The sequence below is a fragment of the Erpetoichthys calabaricus genome, chromosome 9, assembly GCF_900747795.2.
Source record: "Erpetoichthys calabaricus chromosome 9, fErpCal1.3, whole genome shotgun sequence".
Lineage (NCBI taxonomy): Eukaryota > Metazoa > Chordata > Cladistia > Polypteriformes > Polypteridae > Erpetoichthys > Erpetoichthys calabaricus.
In genome coordinates, this window is record NC_041402.2 from 93624899 (window position 1) to 93643668 (window position 18770).

Consider the following 18770-nt stretch of genomic DNA (forward strand, 5'->3'; position numbering starts at 1 on the left):
AAAATACTGTATGAGCACTTTCATGGAGGTTTCCATCTGATCCTCTTCAGTTACAGATATTTTCATATACATATCTCTTCAGCAAGAAATCATTTTCATTTATTGATTGAGGATATTTAATTTGTAATTAAAGAAATGAAGCCATCTTGGAATGTACAACTTGATTTTGCTAATTATACTGAATTAAGACTGCATGAACCCAACCAGTTAATGTGATTTTTGCATTGCTTTTATTTCTGTTATTGGTATTGATGCAAATAAATAGTAATTTTAAGTGAAAGTGTAAATCACTGTTTTTGCCTAATTGTAATTAGCATAGCCAAGAAGCTAGTTGTCCATTCCTTTTCTAGCTGCAGTCCTTTCAAGGCATGAGAGGATGCTCTTATGAACCCTCTATTGATGGTAAAACTGGGTTGAAGTAAAGGTTTGGAAATAAACAGTCCTAGTCTGCAAGTGGCTTGCCATTAGAGGTCCCTAGGGTGGATAATGCAGTCAGTGAGACAAGTAAGAGGTGACAGGTAACAGTTGTATGGCTGGTTTTGGCATTTCTTCCAATCCCGCATCTTCCAATCCTTCAGTAAGAAAGGAAGCTAAGAGTTAGTTAATACGTTTTGTGTAAAGTGCACATCATATGTGATCTATTAACATGATAAAACAATGCCAGACCTATCGGCTGGGCTTAACTTGCACTGAGTGAAAGGGTATCAACATTTCTTTAGGAATAACATTTAATCATTGGTTATGATCTTACTTATAACACATGATGCAGTTCGGCACAAAGTGTACCAACTGTGTGATATAGAAGCAAAGCTGTCATTAAACAAAGTACACAGCCAACATCAATTTGAAATGGGGAAAGGAGAACATTTAATGGCACATTGTGAACTGAGCAAGCTATGGGTCAAGAGCACAGTTCTGGAAGGCAGCTCACTCATGGCAAGACATGGCAATGCAGGCAAAGGTGAGAATAAACAGTCAGCTTTCATTGCTTGTGCTACATGAGGATGCTGACACACATCTGAATTTATACAGTGCTGAAGCTAAAAGGACCTATGAAATGTGCAGCTTGGTTGTGAATTACTTACCTTATATGGGGGTTCTCGTATGATTTAAGTACACATCTGCCATTAAATTATTATGTGTAAATGACTATGTAATTCAATATCTGTGCAAGCATTTCAATATAGCTGAACTTAAATAAGATGATTTTGTTCTCAAATGTGAGACTGCATCTTCATGCAGCACAAGTTAAGAAAGTCAACTAAGTATTCACTCATTTGCATTCTCCAAATGTCAAATTCAGGATGGCTGTGTACTTTGTATTCCAAGTTTTGTGAAAATATTGTAATGCTATTTCAAGTGAGTATATATTCATTTTTTATTTAATTGAAATAACAATAATGCCAACAGTTTTTCATATTTGTCGATTTTCTTCATCACTTGTAGTGAAATTATATGAGTGAATATAAATGTGACACTTTGTCAATGATTACATTATAGTTGTCTGCAGAATAAAGACTGCAATCTACATTTACAATGGTCAAAAATGTCAGTAACAGTGGCAGGAGTAAATGTGGTCAAGTGCAAGCCAGAGAGTGACAGCGATTCAAACCTGGGTACCAGCATTCTTGCTGTAGGTCATAGGTAAAAAATTAGCAATCATGTTTTCTGAATATAATTTTTGTGTTACAAAAATATGGAATTTAAAGTGCTGCTTCTTAGGAAAAGCTAAAGACGGACAGAATCTTGGCATGCACATTGATGAAATAATTAAAAATTTTAAAATACAATAAGCCATTGGTATTGTCTCAAGTACTTCAAGTATTAACATTATACACTATACAGTTCAGGCATAGTGGCAGATTTTTCTAGTCATTTATCTTGTCATTTTTGTAATTCCTTCTTCAGGAGAACTAAACTCAGTCATGACAAAACTAAGTAACAGGCTGCAATACATTCAGAAAAAATACATGGCCATTGTGAAATACACACATAATTTGTAGACACTGAGGATTTTTTTTTGCAGAGCAATCAATTTCACAGCACACTTTTGGAATATGGGAGAAAGTCGAGTTTTTCATAGTAAACTCACATAAATAACATAGAAAATTTCAAATTCAAAAGATACCCTTGCTGTGATTCCAAGAGTGTTCTGAAGGAAAGAAATCAAAGAAGATGTAAAGAGAGATTAAGGAAATGCATTGAAGTCAATGAGAAAGGGAAAAGTGAACTGATTTTAAGTGGATTATAATTGTGCAATGGTCTTTTACGTTTTCCTGTGCACTAGGGGAAGCATCTGCCAACTATATTGGACAGATTACTGCAGCTATAAATGTGACTTGAGCTGTGAGACAACAGGATTAACCATTGTGACACTGTGCCTCCCTGAGATAAAGTTAATAGAATTAAATATCAGAACAGTAAAACTTCTTGCACTGTCATAAGGAGCAGGAGGTATGAATTCACTGAGGTTTCGCCCCCACATATTTGATAACAGGAGCTTACCTTTCTTGAAACATAATTTTTTTTCCCCCTAATACTTTTTCTCACTCACTGCTGCTGCTATCAAACAATTCCATTCAAAAATTGCCTTTAAAGCATGAACACATCGATACATTTCCAGTTTGCTTCTGCCTGTGCATTTTGCGTTTAAATTTATTTGCAAGCTTTCTGCATTTTGCAGTTTTTTGCATTTTTAGCCTACTACTAGGATCAATGTTACATACTAGGGAGAGCTGTCCAATCCAGCATTGGCTGCTATAACTGTGATGTCACACTGGCCTTGTAAAACATCATGGGGTGATGCGAAAAAAAGGTTTGTCTAAGCTGGCCTATGGTGGCTGTTCAGGAATATTTTCAGTGAACAAGGTCGCCAGCAAATTAGCTGCAAAAACACTTTGATGAATTTCACAGATCATAACTGGTCTATAGAGATGATATTTTCATTTTTTCTATGTACATGGATCAGCACACTTAAAATGCTTGCAAATTACGTAAAATACTTAGGACCATATTTTTGTGAAAACAGAAAAATTTAAGTTCCTCAGGTAAACTGTCATATTCTTAGGGCATTAAAATAGGTTGAAATGGATCAGGGAAATGTTATTGCTGTATTAAATTGTAATTGTAAACATCAAAATTAAAAGAAGGATTAGGGCAGAGTAATCCTGCTATAAGTGCATTCTCCATTTTTCTTTTGCATATAGTTACTGTATATGTGAGAGAAAAATAACACATTATTTTTTTATCTGTTAATGTATTGCAAAATGCTTTGGGTGAAATTATAACGTAAAGAGTATTCATTAAGCAGGTTATATAGTATAGTTTATATATTCTATACATTGTTAAAATACATAAATATTTTTGTTCTTCTGCTGCATGTTTTGTTATTATTAAATAGATTCTAAAATCAGACAGAACAGATATATAATACTGTTTTACTGCATCTTACCTGTATTTTCTATTTCTTTAGAATGGTGTAACAAAGTTTCAATTTGAGTCCAAGTGTCAGAAAAATGGGGAGTGGAGTAATGTAGAGATCTGTCAAGGTACATGGAAGAGGTTATTTTTATGCATGTTAAGGCCAAATGTATGTAAACCTTTTATTTCCTTAAAACTTTCTTTCTCAGTTTATATTCAGTCCTTAATGAAAATATGACATCTGACTTTTACAAGACTGCACTAGTATAAATGCCAGGGAGACATTTGTCACCAGAGCCATTTTTTTGTCTTGTTCTTTACATAAAAAATAAAAAAAGATCAGAGAAGCCTTTATTATACTGCTACTTATATGATAATAACAACAAGTATATTCAACTCAGTCCAAGAGATAATTTTAGTTTTCTGTTATCACCCCATAAGTGTGAAGAAGACATTTGTAGCTAGGGGTAAATCCAATATCTGCACTGGGAGAATATTCAAACTACAAACAGCCACAGGCCAGGTCATGAGTCAAATACAGTGTCCTGTAGCATTGAAATAGTAGCAATAGACCACCATCAATACAACTTAAGCCAATTGTATTGTTAGTAGGGTAGAATGTAACATTATTTACTGTTTTTCTACTGAGTGCAGAAATTATAAATCAAGAAGTCTGATTAACCAAGGATTTCAATAACAGGCAAAACATTTCTCTCAATAAATTTTAATAGTAATGAAAGCTGAAGGCCATCGTGATATTTGCCCTATGAAGATAAAGAACCTGAAGAAATGTTGAAAATCTTAATAATCATGATCTCTATGTTTGCAATAATTTTTCTCTCAAATAATTTTTCTTCTTGGTATGCCTACTTAAAGCTCACTTTCTGTTTAGACCAGGGGTCCTCAATCACAGTCCTGGAGGGCCGCAGTGGCTGCAGGTTTTTGTTCTAAGCTGGTTGCTTAATTAGAAAGCAATTCTTGTCAATAATTTAATTTCATGGCTTTGTTAGTACTTTAACTCTGCTATGTCAGGTAATTCTTATATCCTGGATTTTCTTTCCCTTTCTAAGGATATCATCCAAATGATTTGAAGGCTAAAATAGATAATTAATTCTCAGTCCTTCACTTTTTCCTCTTCAATTTCCTTCCAAGTATTTAATTTAACCCAATAGTGCATGATTACACACAGGTGTAAATGGTAACAAGCTAAATGGAGAAATGCTGGTCTCTTTTGTCATTTGCATGTTATTGCTAATTACGAGCAATTAAAAACCAAGAATATGGCTGTTTAAGACTAAAATAAGCAATAAGGGTTCAAAATCTTAACGAGTGAGACAACTAAAGTGAAACAGAAGTGTTACTTGAGCAATAAGCGCTTCTTATTAAGCAATTGGGTTGGAGCAAAAACCTGCAGCCACTGCGGCCCTCTAGGACTGTGATTGAGGACCCCTGGTTTAGACTATTGGCTTTGCAAAATAAAAAAAATCTAAATAACACAGTGTTCTGAAGAATGACTAATTCACTTTAAGTTTCTCCAAATGTGCCATCCTTGTTAGCGACTTTGAATTTTAAAGACAGCTGCCATCTGTAACAGTCAGGTGGTGCCATCGAACCCCAACACAAATATAGTCGCAGATTCAAAACAGAGGTTTTTATTATCAAAATACCTCACAAAGGTTGCTTCTAAGATTGCACAAGCACAATTACAATCAATTTCTTCATCCTTCCTTCTCTTCTCTTCTCTCTCCATCCACCTCCCTTCACCAAGTGTTGCCTGCCCTTCTCCTGTCTTTGACTCCTTGAGGTAAGGCAGCAGTCTCCTTTTATGCTAGTCCCGAAACAGTATGACTTGTGGAGAGCACTTTAGGGTTGTTTCAGAAAAAGGACAGTCCTCTCCTAACAGCGCCCCTTGGGGCTCCCAGGGATCCGGACAGGATCTGGTTCCCATCAGCCCCTGCCGCCACCGCCATCTAACATATAGGAAATGGAACTGCCCCTGGTCTCTGGTTTCTGCTCATTCATAACCTGGCCCCTTCCATTTTGGCAAGAGGTCATACCGTCATCCAACTGGGATAACAACCATAGCATTTATTTATATAGCACATTTTCATACAAACAATATGCCTCAAAGTGCTTTACAAGATGGCAAAGAGAAAGTTACAAGTAAAGAAAAACAAATAAGATTTGGTAAGAATTTAAAAGAATAAGTAACAATATAATGCAAGTCTCTAAAGATCTGTCCGGTGATAAAGTGAGATGGGTGGGAGAACAGAAAAAACAAAACAAACAAACTCCAGTTAAGCTGGAGAAAAAAATAAAAACAAATGTGCAGGTGTTCCAAGGATAAAAGACTCCTAACTCCTCACTGAGTATTCTACCTAACATAAATGTTCTCTTAAGTCAATCCTCTTTGTTTCCAGACATCATATGAGAGGATTCGATGAAGTCAGTCTCGTGGACAGTAGGGGCGCCTGCCTTCATTCCAGTATTACAGATGGCTGCATAGTGCCTTAATCAGGTGGTGGTGGCCAAAAACTGGAAAAAAACAGCAGAGAATAGTAGAGATTCGTAAAGATTGCACATGCCAGAAGAATATAATTGTATGGCTAAAATATACAACTTAAATACAACTATTAAAAAGCCAAACTAAAATAATGGGCTTTCTTAAAATGTTCCACAGTTTTAGTCTGGTGAATCCCTGTTGGTAAAGTATTCCAGATTTTAGGTGCATAACAGAAAAAGGCTGCCTTACCACTTCTTTAAAGATTGACTCTGAAGCAGACCACCATTAGAACATCTAAGGTTATGACTTTGAGCGTAGGGGGACAGGCATTCCAAAATATAGGAAGGGACAAGATTATTTAAGGCTTTATACATCATTAGTAGTATTTTAAAGTTAATTCTAAATGACACTGGTAACCAATGTAATTATGTTAAAACTGCTGAGATATGTCTCAAATTTTCATTTTCTAGTTAAGGTTAAGATTCTCGCTGCTGCATTTTGCACTAATTACACCGATTGATGTCTTTTTAGGTAGTCCAGTTAGGAGTGCAATACAGTAATCTACCTAACTAAAAACAAAAGCATGAATGAATTTTTCAGCCATCTTGTTATAAGAGGTCTAACTTTTGCTATATTCCTTAAGTGAAAAAATTCAGTTTTACTAATCTGGTTAATGTGTGATTTAAAATTTAGGTCAGAGTTCATGATTACTCCTACATTCTTTACCTCTGCCTTGACTTTTACACCTAATGGATCAACTCACAATTTCCATATTTGCCAAACACTAAGATTTGTGTTTTTTACTTATTTAGCTTGAAAACGTTACTACTCATCCATTCGGAAATACTGCTAAGACATTGGATCAGAGAGCCAAGAGTATCATGGTCATCAGACACTATAGATAAATAAAGCTGTGTGTCGTCTGCATAGCTGTGGTAACTCACATGGTGTTTTTAGACAATCTGACCTAATGAAAGCAAGTCTAAGGTCGGGTTTATACTTCATGCAATGTGATGCATGAAGCAGCAGATGCTCCTACTATGCTTATGCTTATTGTTTACAATTACGTGTGTACTTTACGCAAATCTGGAGGAATCCAGCAGGTTCGACTTCTCTGTGTTGTGAAGTGCCTGGAACACCCATTAAATTCCATTGACACTTTACCGCAATATCGCTGAAAAGGATGTTTAATGAATAAATCCATCAATCCAGGGATGTGTCCATTCCAGCAAGCATTGGGCACGAGGCTGAAATAATCCCTGGACGGGGCCTCAGCTCATTGCAAGGTGAAAACAAGCACACACATACACTGGAGTCATTTTAGTGGCACCAAATCCCCAAATCAGCATATCTTTGGAAGGAAACCGGAGCACAGTGTGGAAACGCAGCAGGAAAACATGTAAACTCCAAGCAGGGAATACCAGCGACGTGACTCCCTGCGAGACAGCAGTGCTACCGCTCCACCACCGTGTCACCCCCATGTGTGTAATTATTAACAGTATTCATTATTTAAATGAAATTAATGATTTATCTGTAAAATGTAACATACATACTTTAATGCATTTCATCATGAAAGTGATATCAAGTATAAATCTAAAGATTCTAAATTTGCAGAGAGTTGGAATATCGTACATTTAATGTGTTCAGTGTGGTGATCTATTGCTGCTTACCGCTGCTCTCAGGTCAGGAAGAGGTCCAAGAAGCTCATAGCGAATAAAAACTTGGATGACATTTACGATGGTCTGTTTTAATGATAACGTAAACTACAAGGTTAAAGTGGACATTTCGAGATTAAAGCCAAAATTTCCACTTTAATCACTTTCACCATGTCCTTAATTTTTTTTCTCTGTGGCTCAAGTACAGCACTGTACATTATGTTGCTGTTGTGAAGTTGCAAAAAAAAAAAAGACGGCACAAAAGTATGAGGGGCCAAACAGGCCATAAATCATATAGTTAGGTGTGTAATCTATTGGTTTATGTGTGAACACTATTGGTTTATGAATATTTACTATTGGTTTGCATGCATACTTAATTGGTTTGCCTGCGTACAATACTGGTTTAATTCATATTAAATTCCTCGGTTCACGAACGTCTCGGCACACGTACAACTCGGTTTACGACCAAAAAGTTCGCCAAACTTTTGCCTCAGTTCACGACCAAACACTCGGTATACGAACAAGCCAGGTTCCCTTTTGGTTTGTTGATGTTCATTCTCTCCCTGTGCATTTCCTGTGCAGCGAGAGAGAGAGCGCGCGCGCGCGCACACACACACACACACACACACACACACACAGAGAGAGGCAGCGCAAGAGACAGAGGGCTGTACACACACACACACACACAGGAGCACGCGCGAGAGAGGCGTGTGCGCGCACACACAGGAGCGCTCTAGACAGACACACTGTGAGCTGCAAAGCTGATCGCACCCCCAGAGAATACAGACGCCCCTGGGAAAACCCCTAAGAAACATGGACAGACTACCTTCACATTCCTCCTTTCCCTTCTTGCCGGCTCTGTCACGTAATATGCCTCTCGTGCGGTGCTCCGCCTTCTTAAAAAGCCTGCACGGGCTTCTTTCAGTTTGTTAAATTGGTTGCTTGCTTCTCCTTCTTTCTCTCTCAGACAATCTGTGCTCCTGGCGGAGCTGTCATCTCTGATTTGTCATGGAGTACGTTTAAACTGTTGAAAAGAGACAAATGTTTGTTTGCAGTGCTTTGAATACAACCTCCTGTGTCTCTGTGCAAATCTGTGACCCAAGCGTGACAACACACACAGGCGCTCCAGGCTCGCAAAAGAGAGACGCACGCACGTACACACACACACACACACACACACACACACAGGCGGGGGGGGGGGGGGAGCAAGGCGCGCGCACACACACAGGAGCGCGCTAGAGAGACACACACAGGTGCTCCAGGCTCGCAAAAGAGAGACGCACGCACACACACAGGCGGGGTGTGGTGGGTGAGAGGCGCACGCGTGCACACACACAGGAGCGCGCTACAGAGATACACACAGGCGCTCCAGGCTCGCAAAAGAGAGACGCACGCACGCACACACACACAGAGCGATTGAGGGACGCATAAGTTAGAGAAGGCTTGTTTTTGTTTTCAGTTCTGTTTCCAGTGATCGGTTCGTAGCCTGCATTGTTGCAATGTTACTTTTCTTGGTGGTTTATTAAATTACGGATTTTTCAAATGTTCCTTTTTTCCCCTGTGCTTAAAACTCATTAAAAAAAGTGTTTTTAGCGAGAGCGGTTCCTAGCACTATAGCGCGAACTATTGCAGTGTTAGTTTTCTCTGTTGTTAAAGGTTTTCTCAGTGTTATTCAATGTTTTTACATTTAGTTTACCATTACGCTGTGCATTCTATGGTATAATTAACTATATTTGTGCTTAAAAACTAAAAAAATGTATATATTTACATACAGTTTCTACGGTCTGGAATGGATTAATTGTATTTACATACAATCCTATGGGAGAAATTGCTTCGGTTCACGACCAACTCGGTTTACGACCAGAGTTTTGGAACGAATTATGGTCGTGAACCGAGGTTCCACTGTATATTGGTTCGTGTCCATATATTATCAGTTTGTGTATGAACTGTATGCATTTGTACATGCATACCACTGGTTTGCATATGAACTATATTGATTTGCGTGTGTATATCAATGGTTCCAGTACGTTTGTTATTGGTTTGTGAGTGAACTGCATTGGTTTTCAGTTGTATGTTATCGGTTTGCGTATGAACTATATTGGCTTGCGTTCTGTGTCGGTCTAACAATGGATTTGCGTATGCACTATATTGGTTTCATGCACATCTTATACTGGTTTCATGTGGATAACCTGTCGATTTTGCACTTGAACTGTATTGGTTGTATGTGTGCATTATGTCAGTTTCGCGTATGAAACATATTGGTTATGCGTGCGCACCTTATCGCAACTCTGTGTATGAACTATATCGGTTCTGCGTGCGAACTATATTGGTTGTTCACGTGATCTTCAGCGGAAATGGGCGGGGCAAGAAACAGGAACTCAAGGGCCGGTAGAGTCATGAAGTGTAAAGAGATGTGTCTAGGAGACGCATCTGCATTTAAACGGCTCTATATATTTTTTCCGCACCATGCGTTTGGTAATTATTACTATTTAACAGAATCTACCCTTGAGTCTGTAATGAACACAAGGCTGAAGTTAGGTACGTATTCGACCGTCTTCTTATTCAGTCCCACCTACCTGCTTGCTTGCAACCCGCAGCTGTAATTGTTCACACAGTATTTGCAAAACAGTTACTTATTCTAAAGTCAAAATGTTCAACATTTACGATTGACATCTTTATGCAACATAACATTTAGTTACTACTAGTTAGATTTATTATGCCTGGCAACCCCGCACCGCGCCACACAGACAGGTGAAGTGACTTGCTCAGGGTCACACAGTGTCGGTCTCAGGACTTGAACCCACGAACAAAGGGTTGAAAGCACAAAGCCCTAACCCCAATGCCTGCACATCTATAATGTGTATATTAATTGACTAAACGTGTCAATTCTTTGAAAAGCTAAACATTTAACATTTAGGACCTGCATGGGTCAGTTACATCATATTGGGCCACCTTACCTTTCACAGTTTTGTGAAAAGGCAGATGCGTTTTTTTAAGATGCAGCGGAGTTTTGCTCTGCCCAGTGCGAGTATCAGGGTGAAATTGACAAAGTATTCCCACTTCAATGTCAGATAAATGGGATTTACTGTGATATTTAATGGGCACTGTAAAGTGTTAAATGACGTTGGACCACCTTAATTTTCATAGTTTTGTGACATTGACATATATAAACTTGTCCAGGACAGATTCATTTGTTAAATTAGAGCTTAACAATTTTGATCCGTGCAGGACCAAAATGTAGAATATTTATTTTTTCAAATAATGGATCAGTCTGTAATGATGCCAATTAATGTACACGCTATAGAATATTTTGCCTTGCTGTTATAATAGAATAAGAAGCTGGTTTGCAAAAGCTGTGTGAATAAGTAGCTGACTGCAAGCTTATACTGAGAGTAGCTAAGAGTGAATAAAATGCCAGCTGAATGCGTACCTTAACTTCAGCCCTGTGATCATTTCAGAAGTAAGTGAATAAACTGGTAAAAAGAATTACCACCAAGCCCTTTCACAAACATACAGTGACATGCAAAAGTATTCAATCCCTTTAAAAGTCATCCTAATTTTCTGTGTGACAAAAGATTTGTCCAAATATTTATCCATTTGGTGTTTTTAATGTGAACTCTTGTGTTGTAACAAAACGTTATCAAACTCCAAATAACTTAACTAATGAAAAAGTCCAAAGTGATTGTTTGCCTAAGCATTTAAACCCAACACATTCATACTTTGTCAAGAACCTTTTTGCTGTAGTAACAGCCTTCATTCTTTTGGGGTATGTAAATATGCCCCAGTTCTACACATTGCTCAGTCATGATTCTTCACTATTCTTCTTGGCGTTATTTCTAGGTACCCTCTATGTTGGTGGGATGGCATCTCTGAACAGCAGTTTTCAAACAGTTCCCCAGATTCTCAACAGGATTAAGATCAGGGCTTTGACTTGGCCTTTCCGAAAATTCACCTGTCTGTTTTTGAGCCATCCCAGTGTCACTTTGGTCTAATGCTTAGGGTCATTGTCATCTTGAAAGATGAATCTTCTCCCGAGCTTTAAATTCATAGCAGACTGAAATGAGTTCTCCTGCAATATTGTGTGGTATTTGTGCCCATCCATTGTCCCTTCAACTCTGACAAGATTCTCAGTCCCAGCACAAGAAAAACATTCCCCTAGCAAGATGCTGCCACCACCATACTCCACTGTAGCTCTGGTGTTTCTTGTGGCATGGGCAGTGTTTGTTTTATGCCACACATTCTGTACCTCTTTGAAGTCTGAGAAAAAAGTTCTATTTTGGTTTAATTTGACCATAAAACCTTCTCCCCACATTTAACTGGAAAAACACCATATGTGCTTTTATGTGGACCATCTTAAGGAATGGCTTCTTTCTTGCCACCCTCCTGTAGAGGCCTGTTTAATGGAGAGCTCTTGAAATTGTGGACCCCTGCACCTTCACTCCAGTTTCAGCCAAAAAGCATTGCAAACATCTGAGAGTGACGGTTGGATTTCTAGGTTCCTGTCTCTCCAGTTGATGTCTAACTCTGATGTTCAGTTTTGAGGGACGGCCTGTTCTAGTAAGAGTCTGGGTGCTGTGATGAACCTTCCAGTTTCTGATGATGGATCCAGCAGTGTGCAATGGGACATTCAAACTCTTGATATTTTTATAGTTATTTCCTGCTACCTTGTGCATTTCAATAACTTTGTTTCTCACATCAGCAGAATGCTCCTCTCTCTTCATTTTTTCAGTGACTGTCCACCAAAGACTACGGCCCCTACGAAGGGGGCTTTTTATATCCAGAGAGAAAGTAGCACCTCATTATGTTTAATTATGACTGTCAAATGTCTGCCAGCTTTGTAATTAATTTGTCATTGGTGTAAACCTGGAGCTTCCAAAGCACAGAGGTTTAAACACTTTGGAGATTTTCTTCTTCAATTAAATGTCTACATAAAATAGTTTATTTTGACTTTGGAAATGTTTTGTTATAGCATAAGAAAAAATACTGAATGAATAAATATGTGTACAGATATTTTGTCTTGCATAAAATTATGACAACTTTCAAGGGGATTGAATACTTTTGCACGTCACTGTATGTTTGTGAAAGGGTTTGGTGGTAATTATTTTTTAAGTTAGGTGCACATTTAGCTGCCTTTTTATTCACTTCTAGCTACATCCAGTATAAGCTTGCAGTCAGCTACTTATTCAGAAACGAGCTTCTTCTTCTATATTAACAGCAAGGCAAAATATTCTACAGTGTGTACATTAATCCGCAAACTGATCCATTATTTGAAAAAATAAATATTCCAGATTTTCAACCAAAACTTGAACAGGTTGTCAATGTTAAACTCAACTTTAACAATGGAATCTGTCCTGGACAAGTTTATATTATGCCATTTGATATACACGTTGTAGATGTGCAAGCATTGTGGTGTAGTGTTTAAGACTGCACCTTTAAACTCTGAGTTCTTGGGTTCAAGTCCTGATAATGACACTATGTGACCATAAGCAAGTCACTTCACCTGTCTGTGCGGCACGGGGGACACTGGGCGAATCTAACCAGTAGTATCTAAGTGTTGTATGTTGGATAAAGGCATTAGTAAATGTAGAATATTTTGCCTTTACAATGAATAACTGGTTTCAAAAGTTGTGTGAAAAAGTACTGCGGCTGGGTGCGAGCAAACATGATCCTGGAAGCAAATAAGAAGACGGCCGAATATGTACCTAACTTCAGCCTTGTGTTCATTACAGACTCAAGGGTAGATTCTGTTAAATAGTAATAATTACCACCAAGTCCTTTCACAAATGCATTGTGCGTAAAAAAAAAATATAGTGCCGTTTAAACGCAGATGCGTCTCCTAGACACATCTCTTTACACTCCATGACTCTACCGGCCCTTGAGTTCCTGTTTCCTGCCCTGCCCATTTCTACTGAAGATCACGTGAACAACCAATATAGCTCACACGTAGAACCGATATAGTTCATACACAGAGTTGTGATAGGGTGCACACGCATAACTAATATGTTTCATACACGAAACCGACATAGTGCACACATACAACCGATAGAGTTCAAGCGCAAAATCGACAGGTTACCCACATGAAACCAGTATAAGACGTGCACAAAACCAATATAGTGCATACGCAAATCCATTGTAAGACCGACACAGAACGCAGGGCAATATAGTTCATACGCAAACCAATAACATGCAAGCGTAAACCAATGCAGTTCACTCACAAACCAATAATAAATCGTACTGGAACCAGTGATATATACACATAAATCAATATAGTTCATATGCAAACCAGTGGTATGCACGTACAAACGGATATAGTTCACGCACAAACTGATAATATACGGACATGAACCAATATAGTTCATATAAATGAAACCAGTATTGTACGCACGCAAGCCAATTAAGTATGCACGCAAACCGATAGTAAATATTCATAAACCAATATTGTTCACATGTAAACCAATAGATTACACACAGAAATATATGATTTATGGCCTGTTTGGCCCCTCATACAATAGATAATATGTGAGAGTTTTAAAATGTACTGTGTCATTACGATCGGGAATATGCGACGCTTGAATATAAAAGTACCACGAATGCATCTGTATTTTGGCATTTTGCTTCACAACATCAAACATCGAAACGCACACATCGATCCCATAGGATCCACATAGAGGTGTCACCTTCCGAATTTTATCACACTGCGCCCCCCAGCTTTTTGCTGGTACTGCACCTCGCGCATGCGTCGCATTAATTTATGAGGACCTGCTCAGAGGACGCATCAAATGAACGCTCAGAACACGTGGCAGACCATGATGTGGGCGCGTACGCGTTCTGAGCGTGAAGTACACTGCACCCCCCGACTTTTTGCTGGTACTGCATCTCGCGCATGCGTTGCGTTAATTTATGAGGTCCTGTTCAGAGGATGCAGGTGCGTACGCGTTCTGTGCGTGAAGAATAAATGAGCCCTAAGGGGTTCTGAGCATTCATTTGATGCGTCCTCTGAGCAGGTCCTCATAAATTACCAGCAAAAAGTCGGGGGGCACAGTGTGCTAAAAGTCGGAACGTTACGTCAGAGTCTCTGTTTACTATCTACATGTGACAGAAAGCCGCTTTGTGGATCCTACGAGATCGGTGTGCGCACTTCGATATTTGATAAATGGTTCGATGTGGTGAAGCAAAATGCCGACATACAAATGGTGGTGGTGCTTTTATATTCAAGCGTCGCATATTCCCGATCGTAATGACATGATATGTTTTAAAAGTTTTACATACCGTCTTCTATGCTGTCTTTTTTTCTATAGCTTCCTCTGCTCCTGACAGCAGCGAATCACCAACAATAGATCGCCACACTGAGCACATTAAATGTATGATATTCCAACTCTCTGCACATTTAGAATCCTTAGATTTATACTTGATATCACTTTCATGATGAAAAGCATTAAAGTATGTATATTACATTTTACAGATAAATCGGTAATTTCGTTTAAATAATGAATACTGTTAATAATTACACACATGGGGTGACACAGTGGCGGAGCGTTAGCGCTGCTGTCTTGCAGGGAGTCACGTGGCTGATATTCCCTGCCTGGAGTTTACACGTTTTCCTGCTGGGTTTCCTCAGTGTGCTCCAGTTTCCTTCCAAAGATATGCAAATTTTGGGATTTGGTGCCGCTAAAATGACACTAGTGTATGTGTGTGCTTGTATTCACCTTACGTTGAGCCGAGGCATCTTCCAGGGATTGTTTCTCACTCGTGCCCAATGCTTGCTGGAATGGTCACATCCCTGGATTTAATCAATAAACATCCTTTTCAGAGATATTGTGGTAGGGTGTCATTGGAATTTAATGGGTGTTCTAGGCAATTCACAACACAGAGAAGCCGAACATGTTCTCACCATGATAATATCTCGCACTGCCACCTGGCGGATTCCTCCAGATTTACGTAAAGTATGCGCGTAAGTATAAACACTTCAACGCTTGCGTAAGCAGGAGCGTCCGCTGCAGCATGCGTCACGTCGTGTGAAGTATAACTCCGGCCTAAGAGAACAAGAACAGATACTTTACATGGCCTCTGTCTGCATTAACCATCAAATTATTTACTATTTTAACCTATGTAGTTTCTGTACTAGGGGACTGAAACTTTTCAATAATAGAATGCTTATTCAAGCAATCATTTAGCTGCTTAATAAATACCTTTTCTATAATTTTACTTAAGAAAGACAGGTTAGAAATGTTTCTACAATTGTCAAAGACGGAGGAGTCAAGATAATTTTTCTTAAGCAATGGTATAACAACTGCAGCCTTCAGACAGTTAGGGAAGACCCTTGTATCTAATTAAAAATTCACTATTACAAGTACACTAACAATTAGCAAAACAGAGACTTCTTCTTATTATTACTTCTAATATCATTTATTTTGTGTTGAAAAAATATAGTAAAAGCCTCATTAGTTTCACTACTAGTTTTAGGAGGCATTATTAGAAATTGATCAATAGTTGAGAATAAAACTCTTGAATTATCAGCATTATCATTTATCATTTTAGAGAAATAGAACTCCCCTCCTGTTCTCCATGGCACTCACACCTTGTTATTAAACAAGTATTTAGAGAGAAAGTGTATTATATACAGTATATACAAGTTAAAATGATGATTTGCACAATGCCATTTAATTCTAAATTCACATTATTGCATACAGAAACATTAAAAGCATTCAGTTCAGCTCAAGACAAAAATCACACTTTAAGTGTTTCTTAAGGTAAAGCTCTGTGGTCACAACAGATTATCTCTTCAATGTCTGTATGTAATGTTTTCTGCAGAATTTGATTCATTATGTATTGTAATGATATTTAGTACTTTGCGCTATGTCTTGTGACATGATGAAAAATGGTTTATGATTTGTACATTAAGTAATACATTTAAACTTAGTTGCGTTCTTTACAAACTGTTCTTTGGTACTGAGAGATTTACAGTCTGGAAAGAACAATTCAATCTTTATATATAAAATGATTTTCTGTTACTTTACTCTGACAAATCATTGTTTTGTTTTTCAGCTGTGGAATGCGGTGAACCAAATGACATGGAGAATGCAATAACGGACTTCAACGAGACTACTTATAAAGCCACAGTCAGATATAAATGCAATGACTACTATGAATTGTCAAGCAATAACACAAGTATGGAGCTAAATAAATTTTATAATTTCATGAGCAATACATGTGTTGCCAATTGAACAGAGGAAGGACAACTTCAGAGTTCTACAAAAGTTTTTCCACTTCAGTTAGTTTAAAAAATTCAAATATAAAAGTAAAAATTTCTCTAGTTATCAATACAAATATTAAAATGAAATATATATAAAGGAAAAAGCAATTATACATTGTGTGATAAAAGTCAATTTAGAGTCTAGACAAATATAGGAAAAAACTATGCAACATACAAAAATACGAAGAACTGTGCAAAAAGTGTGATATTTGAAAGACCTGTGGTCTCTTGCAAATCTTACACTGGTGAGGAGCATTCACTCTCTTTCTCAAAAAGACACAGTGTAAGTGGAATTAGTGTAACTTCTTACTACCTCAGGAGATGCTCTAGAAATGAGTCCTTCCTCAGTAAGCCTCTCGGTTATTAGTATGTGCAGGGCCCTGATAGCCATTGTACCATTATGTAGGATTGTATGTTCCAGATAACCTGTTTACTTGGATAATGTATGTACTTATTATAAAGTTGCAAGTTTAATATTGAATTGTTTTATAGAAGTTGTGTTTTAAGGTTACATCTAGGTTTACCTTAATAGTTGAGATTTCCATATTGTGATTGGCTGTGTGATGAATGTAGGAGAATAGTGGAGATAGATAAATGAAAAAAGAGATTTATTTTGGGGGACGTAAGGTGCGGCTGAAATAATGGACTGCTGAGAAGACTACAGTATCCCCTTGCTTCCCTTTTCTGTGTCTGTAACTGACAAGAAACAAACCCAGCTTTTTACAGTAGTATATGGCCAGCAGATAGTCAAAGAAACATTTTTATGGGTTTCCAAGTAAAGTATTATTGATGGCTTACGTAACAGGGTTAAATCCTCCATTGAAGAGCCTCAGATTTATGTTTGTAGAAAAGGATTTCATACTTGAATGAGCAAATCCTCCATGACATCAAGTTTATTATGAGAAACATTGCTAGGAAGTGGCCAAGAGCCAGGGCTGGCTATACCATTAAGGTGAACTAGGTGGTTGGCTAGAGTGGCAAAATTTAGAGGGCAGCATTTTTTAATCAAGATAGACTCTAATTTAGGAGCACCCTGACCAAATACAACTGTTCAACTTCTATCAATCCTATTATATTGTTTTATGTTATTTCCACATACTAGCAATATTTGGTCTCAACATTGATGATCTACCCAAGTCCTTTACAGGTGGTCTGCCAAATCTTAGGATACACTGTGCTCAGCCTCAAGGAGACTGTCTTCATTCTGGATGTCCTTGTTTCTTTATTTTCTTGAGGTGAAAGTTCTTAGTTTTAGTTCTCTTTAGTACAGTTTCCCTTTCAGCAAGTTTGTTCTTTATCTCATTATCCATCCTTATCATTACATTGGGTTCATGTAGATTTTGGATACATACATAAATGTATTTATGTACCTTTCCTTATAAGTAAAGTACATTGCTATTATTAGTGGTTTTAGAAGGTTCATTTATGTGCCTGTTATGAATCCTGAAAATATTTAACTAGACAAAAATACTCCAAAGCTGAATTTCTGTTTAATTGCTGAACTAGTCAGCATATACTTTACATTTCTTGAATTTCATATTTAATACTTTGTACAATATTAATGTTTCATATTACTATTTATTATTATTTTAGATCAATATTAATGCTCATAATTTGGGAAATTAGTGAGAATAATGGGTGAACCCTATCACAGAACACAATTGTCAATTGTGTGGTATATATATGAGGACATATATAGTGACCACAAAGGGTCCAAAGTTATAACTATTCCATCTATTTTTCAATACATAATATCTGGTTTATTCTGACCCACACAAGAACTAGATCTTGGTTTTTAGTATGAACCAGAACCCTTTTCATATATTAAATAATACACTATATATTCTAAGAGGCAAAGAAGGGGAGAATTGTGATTAGTGTTGAATCAGTGAATATTCAACCATTAAATTACTATTATTATTACAGCAATATGCAGTTA

The 18770-nt window shown here is 37.6% G+C and overlaps 1 protein-coding gene across 3 annotated transcripts in view; it reads left to right on the top strand.

Moving 5' to 3' along the window:
• LOC114657950 (complement C1s subcomponent-like) overlaps positions 1–18770 on the top strand; it is a 129841-nt gene that overhangs the window by 94494 nt on the left and 16577 nt on the right. Inside the window, exons 9-10 of one of the 3 annotated variants that reach the window (XM_028809938.2) lie at positions 3473–3548; positions 16624–16746. The exons of the other annotated variants lie outside the window; for them this stretch is intronic. Of the exons in view, the coding sequence (XP_028665771.1) occupies positions 3473–3548; positions 16624–16746 (199 nt within the window). The remainder of the gene's footprint in view (positions 1–3472; positions 3549–16623; positions 16747–18770) is intronic. 3 annotated transcript variants of the gene reach the window in all.